We start from the raw sequence: 18875 nt of genomic DNA, 5'->3' as shown, positions 1-18875 counted from the left end.
CCTTGACAAACAACCACAAGCAAGGCACAATTTGTCTTGCACTCACAATCGTAAGGCACACGCAAACACGCTTTCAATCTCACAGCCTCGCGCACACACAAACAGGGACCGAGACACTTGCGCACACGCGGGCCACGTGCGGTACGAGCAGGCATCAGCGTTTGACAAGAGGACAAAGCCGTCACGTGTTTTGTAGTTCAAATGTTTATTAAGGAATCGTTTTGGGGGTTTTTTCGTACGAAGTCGGTAGAAAAAAGTGAAGTACTACGTTGGCATATTGAAGACAAAACACTCGGTCTACTCGCTAGTCACAACTTCCCGCGGTGGCGTCGACACAAACCAAACAAAAGAGACATCTATTGTTTTTGCTGCTCGATAAAAGAATAGAAAAACCTTGTTCTTTGTTCAAAGGTGTGCTCTAATAAAATAGATCTGTTTCATCGCGCCACAGTTTCTCCCGGACAAGACCACGCGTGCCTGCGTGCGGGCGGGCCAGGGGGGCTGCTGGTTTGGTGGAGAAGAAACGAGGCCGTCGGTCTGCAGGCGCTGATACGATGAAGGCGTTTTTGTTCCGCAGGAAGACGAGCGAGCGCTCATGTTAGGCAGTGTGGCTGCGGCCCGCCCAAAAACAAAAACAAAAACAAAACACAGTAAAAAAAATAATAAAATAAATAAGAAAAAAAACATCTCTTGATATGATGGATTCCAGTAGAAAAAGAAAACGGTAAAAAAAAAGACTTTTTGGCATATTTGTCATGTGAATGCATCCGGCCAATCATCCGTCTCGTTTCTCCTCATGACGGGACGCCCCGGACCGGTCGCCGAACTACGGACTGGTCGCCATCAGTGTCGGGGAGTGACTCATTCAAAATGGAAGCAGGTGACATCCTTTCACGACAGAAATCCACAACGAAATATGTCGTGACGTGACATTTGCTTTTGAAACTTTTTGGGAAAGCCGACGCCTATGATTGGCGCTCTCTGGTCATGTGCCTCAAACGTGACGTACTTTTCCAAATCGGACCTCCGGGCGCCACCTAGTGGTGCAAGCTTGAAAAAGGTTGCGATGCTTTCATCCAAATGAAGCAATGTCATGAAATGCCAGTCGTTCTGCGACTTTGAAAGAGTTCCACTCCGATTCCGTTTCCAACAGGCTTGGAATTGTCACATTTGCAAAGTCATCTTCCCAGCACCGGTCGGCAGCACCGAAAGACAATCGGTCTGTCACACCTGCGGACCGTTTCGAGCGCTCGATGAAGCGAACATGCTGACGCGGATGGGAAAAGCCCACCGGAACACGGGGAGAACATGCAAACTCCGCACGGACGGGCCGGATTCCGACCGCGAGCCTTACAACTGCCGGACGGGCGGGCGGGCCGCGGGCCACGGGCCACGGGCCGTTCCTCGTCACATCGGTGAAGCGCTGGACGAATGCAGTCCGAAGATTCGGTTTGATTCTGCGGGGCTCAGCGTCCGTCAACGTGTTTATGTACAACGAAATACTACTTAGTTGGTGTACTTTGCTCTTAAATACTTTCTTCTTCTTCTTCTTCTTCTTCTCTCAATACTTCCTGAATAGTTTTGGCAAAAGAAAAAAGCTGCTCGCTTGTGGCAAGTAGAACACGTTTAAGGCCGACAAACAAGAACGAAAACTAATCTCGTAAGCACTAGAGGTCTTCCAAACACTTCCGTCGTCACAGATAAAATGATTCACCGGCCGGCCACCGGGGGCGCCGCGGCCGGGGGGGCTAGTCGGCCGCGTCGTCTCGAGAGGGCCGGAGGGGCGAGGTCGACGGCCCGCCGCTTTTCATCTGGGACGGCGAGCGCGGCGAGGAGGAGGCGGCGGGCGCGCCGGTCGTCACGGTAACCTGGATGAGCTTGATGAGCGCTTTGAGTCGCTCCAGCGACGCCAGCGTGTCCCGCTGCTGCGCCGCCAGACGATCTCGCCGGTCCAGGCAGCGCTGAGGGGAGCACGGACGGAACGTTAGCACATTGCGACAGGTTAGCACGTCGCTACGCAACAGGACACAACTCGACTATCCAGAAGCGTCACGCGGCGTGCGCGCTTCCGCAACTACTTTTCATGACTCGCCGACAAGCCTCCAACGAGTTCAAACGGCCCGTCGCCGCACACCGAGCGAAAGCGTGTGGACGAAAAAATACAAAGAGTGGAAACAGGTGAGGTGGAGAAGTGGAGACTGGATATTTTGGAGGGAGTTGGGCCGCGTTCACTGACGGCGTACATGCTTTTCCGCAACAGACCCTCTCCACGCTTCGCTTTTTCCACCAACAGGCACGTATGAAGTTCTCAGTCTCGTCAAGTCTGATTGTCAAACCCAATGTACGCTATATGCTGTCATGTTCTGCTTTTGGCGCTCCTCTGGATGTCTCTTCGACCTCGAAAGTTACATTTTTGTTGGCAAATCAGTCGCATCCGTTGAGCAACACTCGCCACGCTTTGCTAAAATTACAAATATAGTTAATTATTTTATATATACAGTGGCGACGGAAAGTATTCAGCCCCCCTTCAATTTGTACTTGTCATATTGCAGCCATTTGCTCAAATCATTTGAAGCACCCCATATGGACAGGAAAAAACGCAATTGTTGAAATATTCGCAGATGGATTCAACTGAAATATCCCACAGCCAGAAGTATTCAGACCCTTTGCTGTGACACTCACATATTTGTCCATTTCTTCTGAGCATCCTTGAGATGGTTCTGCACCTTCATTGGACTCGAGCTGTGTTTGATGATACTGACTTGACTTGGACTTGATTCGCAAAGCCACACCCCTGCCGACGTAAGACCTGACTGCTCACAGTGCACGGCAGAGCAAATGAGAATCAGGAGGTCCAAGGAACTGCCTGAAGAGCTCAGAGACACAATTGTGGCAAGGCACAGATCTGGCCAAGGTTACAAGAAAAACATTCTGCTGCACTTCAGAGGTTCCGAAGCACACAGTGGCCTCCATAATCCTGAAACCGAACTGAGCGATCGGGGGAGAGAGATCGCCGCCCAGAACCCAAAGATCACTGCGGCTGAGCTCCAGAGATGCAGTCGAGAGGTGGGAGAAAGTTCGAGAAAGTCAACCGTCGCCGCAGCCCTTTATGGCAGAGTGGCCCGACGGAAGCAAGTGCAAGTGCAAGACGCATGAAGGACTCCCAAGATGGTGAGAAATCAGATTCTCTGGTCTGATGAGACCAAGCTGGAAAAGCAGGCACTGCTCATCACCGGTCCAATACAGCCCGCTGGTGGCAGCATCATGCCGTGGGGGTGTTTTGCAGCTGCGGGGACAGGACGACCGGCTGCAATCGAAGGAAAGATGAACGCGGCCGAGTACGGGGATATCCTGGACGAAAACCTTCTGCAGAGTGCTCAGAACCTCAGACCGGGCCGAAGGTTCACCTTCCGACAAGACAGTGACCCGAAGCGCACGGCTAAAATACCGAAGGAGTGGCTTCAGAACAACTCCGTGACCGTTCTTGAATGGCCCGGCCCGGAGCCCCGACTTAAACCCAATGGAGCGTCTCTGGAAAGACCCGAAAATGGCCGCCCACCAACGCTCACCATCCGACCTGACAGAAGTGGAGAGGATCTGCGAGGAGGAACGGCAGAGGATCCCCAAATCCAGGTGTGAGAAAAAGTCGTTGCATCCTTCCCCAAAAGACTCACGGCTGTAGGAGCTCAAAAGGGGGCGTCTGCTAAATACCGAGCAAAGGCTCTGAATACTTACGGCCGTGTGATCGTTCAGTTTTTCCTTTTTCGTAAATCTGACATTGTGTCTTTTTTCTGTCAATATGGGGTGCTGTGTGTTCATTGAGGAAAAAAAAAAAAAATCAACAAATGATTTTAGCAATTGGATGCAATATAACAAAGAGTGCCCAATTTCAGGGGGTCTAGTTCACTGGCGGAGCTTGCTGAATGTCAGTTCTTCCCAGAATAGACCATTTTGGTCGGGAAAGCTCACGTGAACTACGACATGGCCTTTCTGATTGCACGTTACATCTGTGACGTCGCGTTCGAGTTTTGAATCACATCTCGACTGGTAGTTTTATGACGACGACTATTATTTATTTGTTTTACTTGTGCGTCTTTCATTTGTTGCAGTTAGCACCACCTAGTGGTCAGGTGCTGGGTTGCGAATAAAGCAAGTTGGGAGTTTTTCCAAGTCACAGCCTTCTGGATGAATGCTGCACACTGCAGAATCTGCATTTCTAGACTACCAATGCATAGTATTCGTGTTTTCAGCCCCAATGGAATCTGTCGGCCCAGTTGGCGCGTTGCTTACTTTGAGCGTCTCGTTGAGCTCGTCGTCTTCCTCCTCCAGGTGGGCGCACTCCTTCTTCAGCTCCACGTTTCGTCGCAGCAGACGCCGCTTCTCCTCCTGCCGCACTGTCGTAGTCATTCCGACAATTAGTTGTTTCTCCGAGCACGACAAGCTCATGTTCATTCCGAAAAGGCAAGCTGGGCTAGGGTTCATTGACTCGCACTTTTACAAGTTAAAAGCTTGCATACTTGAATGTGACATGAAGCACTTTGTATTTTTGGAGTACTTGAAAAGTGCTTGTACAAGCAGATATTTGGAATTGGATTTGTTGGATCGCTTTTTCATTGTATTGTGTTTGCTACATCAAATGTATTGTATAGATAAATGGCAGCAAGAGAAAATGACCATGGGACAAAGGAAAAATACAATCCCATCAGGATTCAAAATGTGGAAATGAAAGGACCGTGTTGCCATTTTTTTTTTTTAATCCATCCTCCCGTTATTCGCTGAAAAATAATAACCCAGTCAGTGTTTTTGCGCTCCTTCTGAAATGCCCTAAAATGCCAGCAGATGGCACCAAAGCCCTGTCTGACAGCAAAGAAGTGCTTTGTCGCCATCGTGTGGCACCTCAGTGCCAAGGAACTATGTGGAAGTGGGGAGGGGAGCTCGAAACGCTTCTCGACGCAGGTTGTGGTGACGGACAAAGTGTTTGATTTGGACCCACCCGTCTTGTGCGTGACGTAAGACTGCACGAAGTTGTGAGGCCACGACATGTTCTCCTTGTTCAGAACCTTCACCAGCAACAACACGGGACAAAAATTCTGATCAAATCTCAAAGTGCGACACGCTTAGAAGCATTCAAAGCATAAAAACCCGCACACGAAGTTAGGGACCGCGTTTGCCGCGAAGGCTAAGGCGGCGAGCCGTACCTTCTTGCGGCACTTGGGGCAGTACCAGGGTCCCCCGGGCGGGGTCTTGAGCGGCGGCTGCAGGCAGTCCCGGTGGAAGGCTCGCGGGCAGTTGTGACACGGCTGCAGCTCACCGTCCTGGCGGCACACGGCGCAGCGCTCGTCCTGCTCCACGTCATCCTACGGCCACACGCCACAAACACGCTAAGTCGCCGCGTCGCAGGTGTACAACTCGCAAGCCGGGCCCAGATTCGTCAGACTTGGCGGCCCACTTAAGCAAATCCCCGAATGTTTCTTGGTCAATGTGGTTTTGGGCCAGAAAAGTTTTTCTTCACTTTTGACAGACAATGCAAACATTATATTCCTCAAATCCCTCCCTCCCTCCCTCCGTCCGTCCGGCTTGTCACTTCTGATTTCTTTTTCCTCAATCACTGCCATGAACATCACGACGCTCGTCCGTAAAGTTCAGGTTTGCAGACCGACTTTAATGACAAACAGATGGTGGCATTGCATCGCTTTTGAGTCGATGACGAAGATAGGGGCTGAATCTTGATCGACGGGGACAGAAACGCCAGAATGTTGAAAGTCCGACACGCGGAGGCACCTAACGCTCCAATGGGGTGTGTCGAAACGGAGCATCTGCTGAAATTGCAAACGGCATGCAAAAAAAGCCACTAAGGTGCCGGTGCTGAGACAACGGTGCGTTTCTTGATTGCATATCTTTTGCCATCAAAACCACTGACTCGTTTGACAGTTGGACGCGTTACAAAAGCAAAACCTATTTGCATCCAAGGCACCGTTCCGCTTGACACAAACAGCTCACAGAACTGCATGGAAAGAAAACATCCTAATCTATAGAAATGAAATGCAGGGGCATATCTGATTGCCCTCTGAGGAAACCGCAACTAGGACGTGGCCTGTGATGAAAATGAGTCGGAGACCCCTGCACCCAGAAAGCGGAACGCAACAGGAAGCAGCCGACTTTTCCCCAACACGTCGTCGCGTGTCGGCTGGTTCCGAAACATCAACACAGCACAACACTTCTTCTAACCACAAGTATATAGGTTACAAAGGTTACTACACACGTTAGGGCTAGGCCATAGGCCCTGAAATCAAATCCGACATCTCGCAATTTTTCAATTTCCACTTTTAATATAGGGTCACGCTTTGCTTGTAGAAACCGCAAATGACAGCAACCTTCTTCTCAAGATTTGCTTTTCCTCCTGATACCCTACTCGCTTTGAAAGCAGGTTTTCCCACAACCTTAACTTGCATCAGCTTCCACAGAAAACGCTTTTTGTCGTCTTTTGAAATGCTTCCTCTGGGAGAAAATACCCCTTTTGTCCAAACGTATGTCAACAATCCTTCACGAATTCACGTTTTCAGTGCGTGGACGGGCAAAAGCTGCCAACATGTGGATGAACACGTACCGGACGAATGGCCCAGCCCTAAGTGGACGTACGACTGCGACGCGCGCCCGAGCGGAAGCGAGGAGTGGTGGCGTGACAGAAGCGGCGTCATGTAGACCTACCTTCCAGCAGAAATCCTCAGAGTCTAGCATGTGGATGGAAGCAGAGCACACGTTAGCCGCCGCAGCACACCAGCGCGCGCGCGCGCGCAAACGTGAACGGGCGTGTCAAAGCCGTGCGGAGGCAGGCGCGAACGTTAGCAGCACAAAGCTAATGAGACAGACACACCGAGAGCCGACGTATTACTGGGTCAATGCTGAAGAGCAACAAAAACTCTTTGCAATCGGGGTTTTTGACTCGCTTTTTGCATTTCTAAACTGATTCAAGCCATGCCCACGTCAAAACTAAAAATCACAACTCCAAATTTGCCATGGCAGGTCCAATTGGAATGAAGGAAAACTTTGCACAAATTGAACTCATTCTTTCGATATTCTCTACTTATTCAATGAATTGCACACGCTTTTGGAGGATATCTACGGAACTCCTTTTCAAATTCCAATTTTATAAGCCATAATTCCCAAATGGTTGCGGAAACTTTACAATTTTGACTGACTCCTTCGACATAGCTCGAGTGAATCAAACCATTCCAAGTTCTAATTGTGAAGCTCATTCAGGAGAACATTTGCCTCTCACTGTCAGGTGACAAATTATTGCTGCATCTGTGCAATAAATATGGGACAAGACGTACAAAAAAATCCTCAGGGGTTGGTTGCACTGATTTGAGAAATTCTCCTGATATGATAACTTGAATTGAGCATTTCTGACTTTGCCGATTGTCCACATTCGACTGAATTCTGCAGCAGCTCTTCAGCATTCAGACACTATTGCTCCACAAACTGCATTCTCCAGTTATGACGATGACGCTTATAGCTGCTCAATGACGGACACACACGTGACCCGTTAGTTTAGAACGGCGCTCGTTTTACCTCGTGCCGACAAGAAGAGCGGGCTGTTCAGGTAATGCGTCGCCAGACGTTTGCGCTGGGGACAAACACAAACGACAGCCGAGTCCTGCCGCGTGATGATGATGTCATCGTCGTCATGAAAAATACAAAAGGCATTAGAAAGTACCTCTGGCTCAAAGAGGCCGCTGTAGGCGGGGTTAGCTGTGCTCCGCCTTTTTCTCTCCTGCCTCTTCAGCTGAATTTCTACAAAAAACAAACAAACAAAAACTCCCAAGAAAGCGCACGTGGAACCCATGAACACACACGTTAAGTCAGGGTGTGGGGGGAAGCGGTTACCTTCCAGGTGCTCGTTGGTGACGAGTCCGAGTGAGACCATGAAAGCAATTTTCTGTGAAAGAGACGAGACAGCGTCAGCGAGATCGTCGCAGCGATCCCGAGCACTTCCTGACCAAAGGGGGCCCGCCCACCTCCGGGTCCTCGTCGATCTTCTTGGTGGGGGCGGGCGGGGGCTCCTGTGATGGGAGGGGGAGCGACCCCCCCTCGCTACTGCCGGGGGCCTGAGGCTGGATGATGATCACCTGAGAAGACACACACGGTGTCACGCGCAGTACTCGTGCCAGTCTGTGTGCGCATGAGTTTGTGCAAGTGTGAGAGCGTAAACGCGAGTGTGAGTGTGCACGTGCGTTTCTGTCTAATAGAGGATGACAAGCGCGTTCGTCTAACCTTGACGGCCTCGCCGACGGCGGCCACTCCGTTGCCGTTGGCGGGCGAGGCGGCGATGATGGCGTAGGCCACGCCGGCCCCCGCCGAGGCGTGCTGGGCGGGGCCGCCCGCCTCGCCGGCGCCGTCGTAAGGTTGCCGGTGGGGGCTGAGGGTGCAGTTGGGGGTGGGCAGGGTGGGGCCCGGGTGGTTGAGCGCGGAGGTGGTCCGCGGCTGCGGGGGGTCCGGGCACGGGCTGTGGGGGAGGCTGTCCGGAATCAGCGTCTTTGGCCTGACCTGAACACACGCACGCAAAACAACACTTTGCCAATGTACAAATGCACAAAGCGTGCGCGCGTGTAGTGCACTTTTGTTCACATCCGTGTGTGTCTGTGTGTATGCATGACTGAGTGTGTGTCGGTCACTTTTGTTTTTCGAAATGTCATTTGCGGGTACGTAACGGTCACATGCACTTTTTGTTCAAACACCTGAGGGAGCACGCCGGCGGCTTGACCGGCCAGTCGGTGCAGCGAGCTGACTTGAGGCACCTTGATGGGAACGGACGTGAGCGAGCCCAACATCTGCCACACAAAAATTCAGAACGGTCATCGTCATCACAAACACGTCAGCCACACGTCATTACGCACACAAACACACATACTTTGGAGTAACATGTTGTGTTAATCGAGTGTCGCCTCCTGCTGTGTGTTCACTTCCTGTAACAAAGAAGCTGTGCCGCGATTGGCTGACACTCCACCCGGCCCTCCCCCCTCCTGGTTCTTCTTCTGCGGTTCTGTCGTGTTGTACTGCGGAGCCACCCGCCGGCAGGGTGCAGGCAAGGGGGGGAGGCTCGGGCCAGTTCCCATAGCAACCACAGCGAGGAAAACTCTTGCAGTATGAGAGCTTTTATTTTCCAAATTGCTGTCTTTTCTCCCAAGTCAAGCACTTTGGGGGGCAGCAACAGGGAGGAACCGCTTCTTCCACTAACTTCCTGTTTACGATTCTCTCTCCAAAAGTCATCTTTGCACGCGACACTACACCTGCTGCTCATGCAGAGGGCGCTGCACCTCCTTTCCACACACAACTGGAACACCGCGCGTGTGCGCGCGCGCGTGTGTGTCAGGTAACCCAACGGTAAGAAAAAGACGGCAAAGAAGAATAAGTAGCAGATGTTTTTGTTCCTCCATTTGGCTCGGCTGACCCCCGACCAGCAGGGCTGAGCAGTTTCCATGGAAACGGTGCTCCTCAGCACTCATTCAATCATTCTCTCATCTCTTCACTCAGTCAATGCTTTCGGTCGCTCGCTGGAAAAACTTCCGGCGAACAACGAGAATCCAAACGCTGTTCCGTGTCGGTTTGAGTGGGAATGTCACGGGATGTCTGACGCGTTACAAATGCTGTGTTACAGGTTGTATGTCACGTTTGTTCCACCGTGCGTAGACGAGTGCCTTTCATGCGTGAACGCAAACGCCATCGTCGTCGCACGTGCAGGTGTGTTACCTGTGCGGGAGGAAGCTCCAGGGCCCTCTTGCCGCCCAGCGGGCGACCCCCGACCCCGAACGCCACCCTCCCGCCCGTCTGTAGGTTGGCGGGCAACGTCTGCGGCGGATCGGAGCCGGGCGTCTTCTGCCCGTTGATGTGCGCCGTTACCGCGGCGACGGGAGCCGGGACCACGGAGATGGCGATGCCCTGGCTCGTGGGCTTGATGAGAGTAAGCGGCTTGGTCGCACCCACCGGGCAACTCCGCACCGCCATCTTCTGGGCGGGCAGGCACATCGTGCATGCATGCGCGCGCACACACACACACACACACACATTAAAAGCGTCACGGCGAGGAACTCGATGTGGCGCAAAGCCCACTTGATTGACATAATGCACACAGACATGAAATGACGATATTACACACCTCTCACACACACACACACACAATACACAGACATGTGCACGCACCTACATGTGACATATACACACACACATACACATATACATGTATATATGCCGTTAACGTCCAGCCAGGATAATCATTGCGACCAACACGTCTCACTTTTAGTCACACGAACTCCCCCCCCCCCCCCCCCCCCCCCCCCAAACGCAAATGACAAGCTTTACTTTTTGCTTTGTTTCCTTCTGGGATTTCCTTAATTTCTCTTGATAGCAAAAAGCTTTCAAACTTTGACAACCCAGCACAAACTTCCTTGACCTCTCTCTTGCCGTGTTTTTTCTCTTGCACACACCTCGGGTCAAAAGTTTCCAACGTGGATCACGCCTTCCACCGGGCTCCTTTCTTGTCAAGCACAAAACGATGCGTTCAGGCTTCTGCTCATTTCTGTCTGTTTCTTAGCGGAAATAACAGTTTCAATTTTGCTTTTGTCAACTGGATGCTCTGTTCACCGCCATGTTAGTGGAAAAACTGCACATCAGCGCTTTGTCATATGCAATTCAAAATGAGATTTTTGTTTTCAATGTATGACACAATCAATCAAATACACAAATGCACACACTCTTCTGACAATGTCGTCATCAGCAGGATGAAAGGTCAAAGTTGACGAAGCCAGGAGGCCAACACAAGTCATGACCTCAGGACAGTAGACAATGTGTGTGCGTTTACGTGTAGAGAGAAAAACAACACAACCCAAACCCAACATTTCATTTTTCCTTCCTTAATTTCTTCAACATTTGGACACTTTCTCTTTATGGGGGGGGGGGGGGGGGGGGGGCAAGCTGTGTGTGTGTGGGTGGGGGGGGGGAGGCTTGGGTCAGAACGAGGGGCGGGGGTGCATTGAAGACCAGCAGATGGGACTCCCCCAAACAATAGAGGCTGACAGATGCACCCATAACACACACACACACACACATCTATGTGTGCATGGGTTTCTTTGTGTATTTATATGTACATAAAATATATGTATATATGCATATATATATGTACAGTATGTGCGTGTGAGATTTATTGTGAAATGTCATATGTTTTGTGTTGAATATTTTGCTGTGTGTGTGTAATGATGTGCAACGGGTGTAAAGTGTGTAAGAGTGTGTGCCGGCGGGCGTGCGTCTGGGTGTGTTTTTATGAGTCTGCGCGTGTGCTGGACTGAGGTCACATGATTCACGGAGCAGAAGCACGATGAGGGCGAAGAGGAGTGATGACATCATATCGAGTGGTTCTTTGTCAATCAAGTTTCAAACTTCAAAGGTCGCGGTCCCGTGCCGACGGACACCGGAGAACTTCCTGTGGCCCGCGGACAAAGGCCGGGCCCCCCGCCCGAGCCCCGACGACCAGCGAGGAGGAGCAAGTGTGGCCGGGGAACGTGACCAAGATGCCGTTCGCCATTCGCTCCATCAAGCGCGCCACCTTTTTTTCACAATATCGACACGCTTTCTGCTAGCTATCGTGACACACATCACACATTTCTAGCGCACACATGACACGCTCCGCTTTATTGGCCAAGTATGTTACGTGACACGCAAGTCTGTTGGCGTGTGCGCTACCTCAACTTGTCCAACTTCCAACGTGTTGCCATGTTTCTCAATTGATGTGACAAGCAGAGATGGATGGCCTCATCTTTATCGTCGACTCAAAAGCTGCGCTGATCTCAGGTCATTGACGAATAGAATCGTCAGTGGCAGTGAACGCTTTGAATTCAATTGATGAATCGGAGCAGCCCCAGCAGTGAATGAGTTCAATGGCGCCCTTTTGCTTGGATTTATTTGTCATTTATTCTTGGGCACGTGTCGCAACGCGCGCTATTGACATACGTTTTGCAAACGTGAAGGCACCTTTTTGCCAATTGAATCACTTGGCCACGTGAAGCTCGTCTGTGGACGTTTTCTTTTGCACGTCGCTAACCTCTCGGTACCAAAACCCGGCGCCGAAAGACCAGGCGTCGTCCCCGACTCGGCCCTCCGCAAACGAGATGGCCGCAAACGGCGAGGAGCCGTTCGGCAGCTATATTTAGACGCTTCTCAACTGAACGGTTTGAAAAAAGCAACTTTGATTCCTGCTAAGAAATCAGACAGCATGAGTGGAATCATTTTCACTTCTTTTTGAAGAATGGAGCCCAGCGGAAGGCAAAGTCAAAAACATGCCGGTACACAAAAGCACTCCTTTATCATATGTAGGGATACTCATTTGCATTTTTCCTGTGACAGTTGATGCAAGTTCATACTTTGGAAAAACACCCGTTTCAAGCCTGTTTAACATCAGGAGAGATAAAGCAAATCCCAGAAGAGCGATGGGGCGGCTGGGGAAGCAAAACCGATTTCAAGTTCAGTGTCATTGTCATTTGCTTTTTCTAAAAGGGAAAAAAAAAAAAAAAAAGGGTGGACAATTAAAATCAAAAATGGGATTTTGGTGAGAAAACCAAAAACTTTCCAATGATGAAGAACAATTCAACGTGACATTTGGCGAGTGTGAGTGGCACCTACCTGCCCGTTCTGAAGTTCATTCAGGCCTTTGCACAGCGTCGGATTCTGCACAACAAACACAAACATTTCCGTTAGCATCGAAATGCTAAGACGCTTACCAGACGACGTCAAGCGGAGAGAGAAACCACGAGGACGTGGCGACGCACAGTGTGGCCATCGCACGTGAGCGCGATCCATTCTCGCCGCCACAGGACACGTAACAATAGCTGGGAAAATGAAGGCTTGCTTCCATGGCGACCACTTCCATTCACGTCAAAAGACAAATTGCGAGCGTCACCTTTCACCTTGACCAGACCCACAACGCGACGCGACGAGCACCTGCCGGCGATGCCGCCCGACGGGACATCTTTCCTGACGTTCGCGTCGGCAACTTAAGACGCTCGAAACAAGTCGCTTTTGTCTCACACGCACGCAAACGAACCCCTCGTGCGGCCAATCGTGAACACCCTTCACTTCGAGGTTGTTTCAAGGTCACCCTTTGGTCAGAGTCATTTGTCTCCAAACAAGCACACAAATGCTTTTCTGGACAACAAAACTTGTCATCAGGGCCGCAACGAGTACTCCAACGTTTGGAGGAGAAAAAAATGCAGACGGACGAGCGCAATGTGGTTACATCATCGACGCGCGCAAAGGTGGCGCAAGCGGAGCGCAACGCGTTTTGATTCAAGGGGCACAAAATAAACGGAGACGACGCGAGCCGCCCTTAAGCACAACGAAAGAAGACGGACAAGATAGCGACGACGAATGCGAGAAAAGAAGAGAGAAGTCCAAAAGTGTGGGATCAGTTCAGACCGAGCAGAAAGGCGAACATCTCTCAAGCAAGACGCGCACGATGCGGTGGCCGAGCCGAGCCGAGACGAATGTCTCGCAAATCAGTGAGGTCTTTTCACGTGAATGCAACTTACAAGCACAACGTTAGCCCTGCGGAGGACGGAGGTTTCTCTGAATTACCGTCGAATTGATTACGATGGCGATAGGGAGAGCATGGCATGGCATGGCATGGCATGGCATGGCATGGCATCTGCAAGTGCAGGACAATCCCAGTCAAGTACTGCAGGTGGACAAAGTTGGGCAAAACACTTATCCAATTCTGTTTCCTATCGACGCGTCTTCATTTTCATTTTAGTTTCGTCGAACCTCTTCAACGCACAGCCACGAACCGACTGTATTATCTTGTCGCATCCTAAAACGCTCTTCATGAATTATTGTTATTGATGAATAACAAGAAATACTCAGCAGAAAAAATGCTCACCTTAAACTGAAATGTGTTTTATTTATTTGGATTTGTTTGAAATTGCCTCACTGAAAATATTTCTAAACAAGAAAATACAGTGTGCCGCTCAATGTGAATATAAGAAATAAAACAGTTGATCATCTCCAAAAAGAAAAACTATTGGTCATTCATTTTGAAGTGAAATTGTTTTTTTTTTCTTTTTCCTTGTGCATTCATAATTGCTCCTCAACGAACCAAAAATATTATTTAGCCCAATCCACGAAGATTCGATACAAATTTCGGTAGGATCCTCGAATACTAAAATATTGGATAGCTGCAGCTTGACTTGTCATACTAAGTCAATAACTCCGCCCTACTTCCCCTTTGGTCCAATGAAAAGCTCCGATATGATCATGACACATCATCAAATCATAAACGGAACTTCATCAGACAAAAAAATTCAATTAAAAAAACAAAAAAACTACATTTAAAAAAATAACCTTTTCACAGAGGATGAAGACTCCATGTATACTCTGTGAGTATGATTATATCAAATTTGTCTGCGTAAATTGCTGCAGTGTGTGACTTTTCGTTATTTGGAGACACACACATACGTCACATAAATTGGAATATGGGAGAAAAGTCCAATACAATTTCCATTGTTTCTCAATTGTCTGTTATGTACTATTGGAGTTTCGAGAGATGGTGAACTTGAGGTTTTTGTTTGCTGGAAGCTATAATGATCAAAATGATACATATACATGTTGGAAAAGCATGACATATTTCACTCAGTGCGTGTAATGCATCTCTCGAACACGAGTTGGACTTTTTGAATTGAACGAGCTCACTCAATTAACCTTTTGACACTTTTCTACTTTATTCCGATGTGCCTGTATTACGACCTCGAATTCAATGCTAATTTTTGCTAGTCTGTCAAAAGGGTTTCGCATTGAGTGCAAGTGTGTTGTATTAAAATTTACCATCCACGGAAGTCGATTTTTCAGGTATCTGGTGACTTTTTACTATTACTCCTTACTTTTTCAACAAATCTCTGTACTTTCTACTTCTTACATTTTAAAAATAAGCTTGTTACTTGTAAAACCTTCAAAGTTAGCAATGACGCCACGGAAAGAGCAGAACGGCGGTCACGCTGGATCCAAGGGCTGCAGCGGCGCATGGAATGGACTGCTTGTGGAAGAGTGGTTCAAACTGGACATTTTAGATCCGGAATGTGGAATGTGGGAGGAAAGCGGGAGAAAGCCCACACAGGCACGGGGAGAACATGCAAACTCTACACGGGGAGGCTGCCGTGGAAAAGGTGACGCACCGCGGCCACCCGTAACGGGACAAGCCCAAAGGTAAAGACGAAGCGGTTATCGATTCATTTGACAACTGATTATTCGTCGAACCTCCAAACCAGGTTTTGCACTTTTGACCACTGCCAATTTGAAATCATGTCCAGCTTTTGAATAAAGGCGTGGACAGTGAAATTGATTTTTTATCCCATTCATTGATTAAAACAATCGTTAGTTGCAGCCCTAGTTTCATTACTGTTCATTGAGACTGTGTGCCTTCTAGACCCCCCCACCCCCCCCCCCACACACACACACACAAACACACTTCACTCGCGCACCGGCATACTTTACGTTCACAACTCAAAAAAAAAAAAACACCAAGCGACAGTTTGCGAGTCAAAAAACTTGGGGCACTCATGATTCAAGGTACCGCTGCAATTCAGTTTCCACAGGCACGCACGCACACACTTGAAGAAGGTGAGGCAGGCTGCGCGGGTGTTCCTCATAAAACTCAGCCGCTTCCAAATTTTGGACGTGGGAAAATCAGAAGACATGGTCACGGCCACCAGATGAGGACGTCATCACAAACGTGGCGTGGCTATTGTCACTTCGTCAAGACTGATATTTGCAGCATCGTACCGCTTCGGAACATCACACGCGAGCATTTTAGCGCACACACCGGCATAAGGTATCATGTTAGCGGTGCGCTGAAAGCGGCTGCGTGAGGCGCAGATTACGTCTTTCCTTTTTACGTTGCGACCTGAAGCATCTTTACGCTCCCTCGTGTGCACGGAGCAGCAGCCGTAACCATGGTTACACATCAAGGACTGACTGCGTGGACACGGTGACATACATTACTGCGCCGTCGTACATCGTCATCTCCTATAAATATACCGGTACGCAATATGAAGAAATAACGCAAAAAGAATGATTTAATTTTAGAAAGTACTGCTTGAAAAAAAGGGGTAAAAGTAGCAATGCACATGATTACTTGGTCATAAAGACATGCATATTTACTTGCATTCCTGAACAGAAAATAGCATTTGAGTGGGGCACATCACAGATTTCTTTGAAAAGGGCCAATTGCATTTTTGTATTTCTTTACATCAAAGAAAACACAGACATACATGAGAACGCCATTTTGAATAAAAAGGAGCAGAGCAAAGATTCAATCTTAAATTTTCTGCCCCTTTTTACAGACAAAAGTCTTCAATGATTCTTCACTTATTTTACATTTTCTCCACTTGATTTTTCAAGCTTTTAAATCAATGAATTGCTCTCGAGTCTTTTGTTTCTGTTTGTTCCATAACTTCACTGCGATACTTTGCTTCGAAATATTGCCATTTCTGCACCTTAAAAACTTCAGTTGCTTACGCTTGTATTTATTTTTTATTAAACTTTTTTGGGGCATATTTATTGGTTTTAAATGTGTCCATGTAAAAAAAAAAAAAAAAAAAAAAAAAAAAAAAAAAAAAAAAAAACCTGAAAAAAAAGGTTAGCTGACTGAAATCGAAAGCGTCCACATGAAATCACTCCGTGACGCTGGATTCTCTCTCTTTTTTTTGGGATAACTGCTCTCACAGGTGAGTTCAGCACATGCCATCCATCATATATCATAGAGAGTGGAAATGTGAATTTCAATATGGTTTACTTGAGTTTTAAATGTTTCTGGAAAAATTGATTAATTGAAAGAGTCCGCATTAAAGCATTTGAACGTGCTCGATGCTCTATTGTAGTTTTTTTTTGACAACTGCCCTAATACATTAACTCAGCACATTATATTACAATAACAATTTTATATGTAATTTGTTTTAGTGTTTGAATGTTTTGCATCTCATATTTGTTCTAAAAAGGAAAACTGAGGTTGAAGTCAAGTTCAAAATGGAAAACCGTGGCTAGCTCATTGAATTTGAAAGTATTTGAAGCCGTCTTCGGGTTAGTATGTGTATCATCCAATATATGTCAGAAGTGTGACAGGTGAGCAGAACAAGGGTCACTTCAAGATGTCCGGCATTGCTTGGAAGAAATGTGGTGGTATATTCCTGACAATGTTTTTACTCGCAAAGCAAAGGTGACATTGTTGTTGCTCAAGAACAAGACGTTAAAAAAGAAGGGGGGGAAAAAAAAAGGGGGGGGGGGGAGCAGCATGTCAGTGCAGTGCTGAGTGGGCTTTCCGTGGATGCTACCCCTCCCCCCCCCAACCCAAAACAGCATCGAAGCAATCAAAATGGTAATGTTGCCCATGAAAGCCCCCCCAGCGAAACTCTGCAGACTTTTTGCTCTCCATGTTGGGGGGGGGGGCACCCCTTCTCTCTCAAAATGGACGCTTCCACTATCAAAGTGAGGCCAGAAAAGGGGTGGTGGCCTTCTTCTGCTTCCCAGTGGCTCAAGCTCAACTTGAAGCAACATTCCACAGAATAGTGGATCGATTCAAGTCAAAACGATATCGACCCTCTTTTCTTATCTTTGCTCAAGTCCTGCTCCAAAACACGTCGACAACGGCGCCCTCCGGAGGGGCGGTGCTGAACCGCCAGCATCTCCCCGCCCACGGCACCTGCCCAAAACCAGCGAGAAAAAGTCGCTATCCGCCGAGATGATGAGGAGAACGAGGACGAGGAGGCCGTCGGGCCGCCATCAAGAGCGAGACAAGTGAACCAAGTGAAAGCGTCGTCGTGGGCCAATCAGAAGGCAGCGGTGCCGTCACGTGACCCAGAAGCAATCATACCAGCGGACTAAGTGCAAAACTCGGAACAAAATGGGGGACGAAAAAGACGTCAAAAGGCGGCCGTGGACGTCAAGGGGGCTCCATAAAAGTCCCCCAAAGAGTATCAGGAGTTAGCCAAGCAGCGAGTTCAGTTATCTCGCCCCTCGGACGCCAGAAACACGTCGACGAGCTCAAAATGGACGCGAATTGTCAGCAAGTTTGAGCACGAGCGATCCAAAACAACACAACAGCTGACATGAATAAACTTGACGCCAAGGCCCGCAACGTTAGCCTGCTAGCAGCGAAGCTAAGCGAGCAGGGACCATTTGTCAAGAAATAAAGTTCGGCGAAGTGTAATCAGCGGCCTGTCTGATGTTTGTTAGGCTCGGTTGAAAAAACCCTCCGGGCTGTGCTTGCGCTTCAATGGTTTCACACAAGTAGTTGGTGAGAGAAAAAAAAAGTGTCTCAAGTTGGAGTGTGCGAGAGGAACAAAGCGGCCATGGATGTTTCTTGTCCCTCATAAATATTCAGCTCGCGTCCTGCTCGCCAGCCAGCACAGCGCCGCATTAGCTGTGCTTCTTGTTGCTCGTCGGCCCGGCCCAACCGACGGCAAGTATTGCGCAAAGTGAGCGGCCGACATTGTTGACTTTCACCCCTCCTTGGCGTCCTCCACAAGACGAACACGGCGGACGGCGGTCCTTACCTGATGACATTGGATTTCGACTTGGAGCGCCTCTTGCAGGCCTTGTACTTCCATGTTCCGTCCACAAAAGCACTTTGCTCCCACTTTCGACGCGAGCGACGCCAACTTTGGGGCAATTCGGGGGGGTTTCGAGCAACAATAACAAGCCGAAGAACAACTACTCGGCTCGGAGAGCAAGTTCTCGCTTCTTTGGCAGCCCGGGACTCATCACCGACTTTCCGCCAGTCTCCAAAAAGTGCTCGGAAACCGGCACAAAGGCGTCGGGCCGCGGGTGGCTCCTCTTCGGGG

At 49.0% G+C, this 18875-nt stretch overlaps 1 protein-coding gene across 10 annotated transcripts in view; it reads right to left on the bottom strand.

Annotated features, from left to right (window-relative positions):
- Nucleotides 1-186: 186 nt before the first annotated feature.
- The window catches only part of phf21b (PHD finger protein 21B), a 26315-nt gene continuing 7626 nt past the window's right edge, over nt 187-18875 (bottom strand). Inside the window, exons 1-14 of one of the 10 annotated variants that reach the window (XM_061762679.1) lie at nt 18588-18875; nt 12673-12717; nt 9751-10008; nt 8739-8831; nt 8275-8547; nt 8019-8129; nt 7888-7939; nt 7718-7794; nt 7573-7657; nt 6709-6731; nt 5199-5357; nt 4994-5060; nt 4291-4394; nt 187-1961 (exon numbers count right to left, since the gene is read on the bottom strand). The exon at nt 18588-18875 is cut by the window's right edge and continues 148 nt beyond it. In XM_061762679.1, the coding sequence (XP_061618663.1) occupies nt 1749-1961; nt 4291-4394; nt 4994-5060; nt 5199-5357; nt 6709-6731; nt 7573-7657; nt 7718-7794; nt 7888-7939; nt 8019-8129; nt 8275-8547; nt 8739-8831; nt 9751-10008; nt 12673-12717; nt 18588-18641 (1614 nt within the window). In that variant the 5' untranslated portion in view covers nt 18642-18875 and the 3' untranslated portion in view covers nt 187-1748. Of the gene's footprint in view, nt 1962-4290; nt 4395-4993; nt 5061-5198; nt 5358-6708; nt 6732-7572; nt 7940-8018; nt 8130-8274; nt 8548-8738; nt 8832-9750; nt 10009-12672; nt 12718-18587 lie in introns of all 10 variants that reach the window. The other 9 variants (XM_061762680.1, XM_061762673.1, XM_061762674.1 and 6 more) reach the window with 9 other exon arrangements.

Source organism: Phyllopteryx taeniolatus, chromosome 22 (assembly GCF_024500385.1).
Source record: "Phyllopteryx taeniolatus isolate TA_2022b chromosome 22, UOR_Ptae_1.2, whole genome shotgun sequence".
Classification (NCBI taxonomy): domain Eukaryota; kingdom Metazoa; phylum Chordata; class Actinopteri; order Syngnathiformes; family Syngnathidae; genus Phyllopteryx; species Phyllopteryx taeniolatus.
This window is presented reverse-complemented; position numbering and strand designations above follow the sequence as displayed.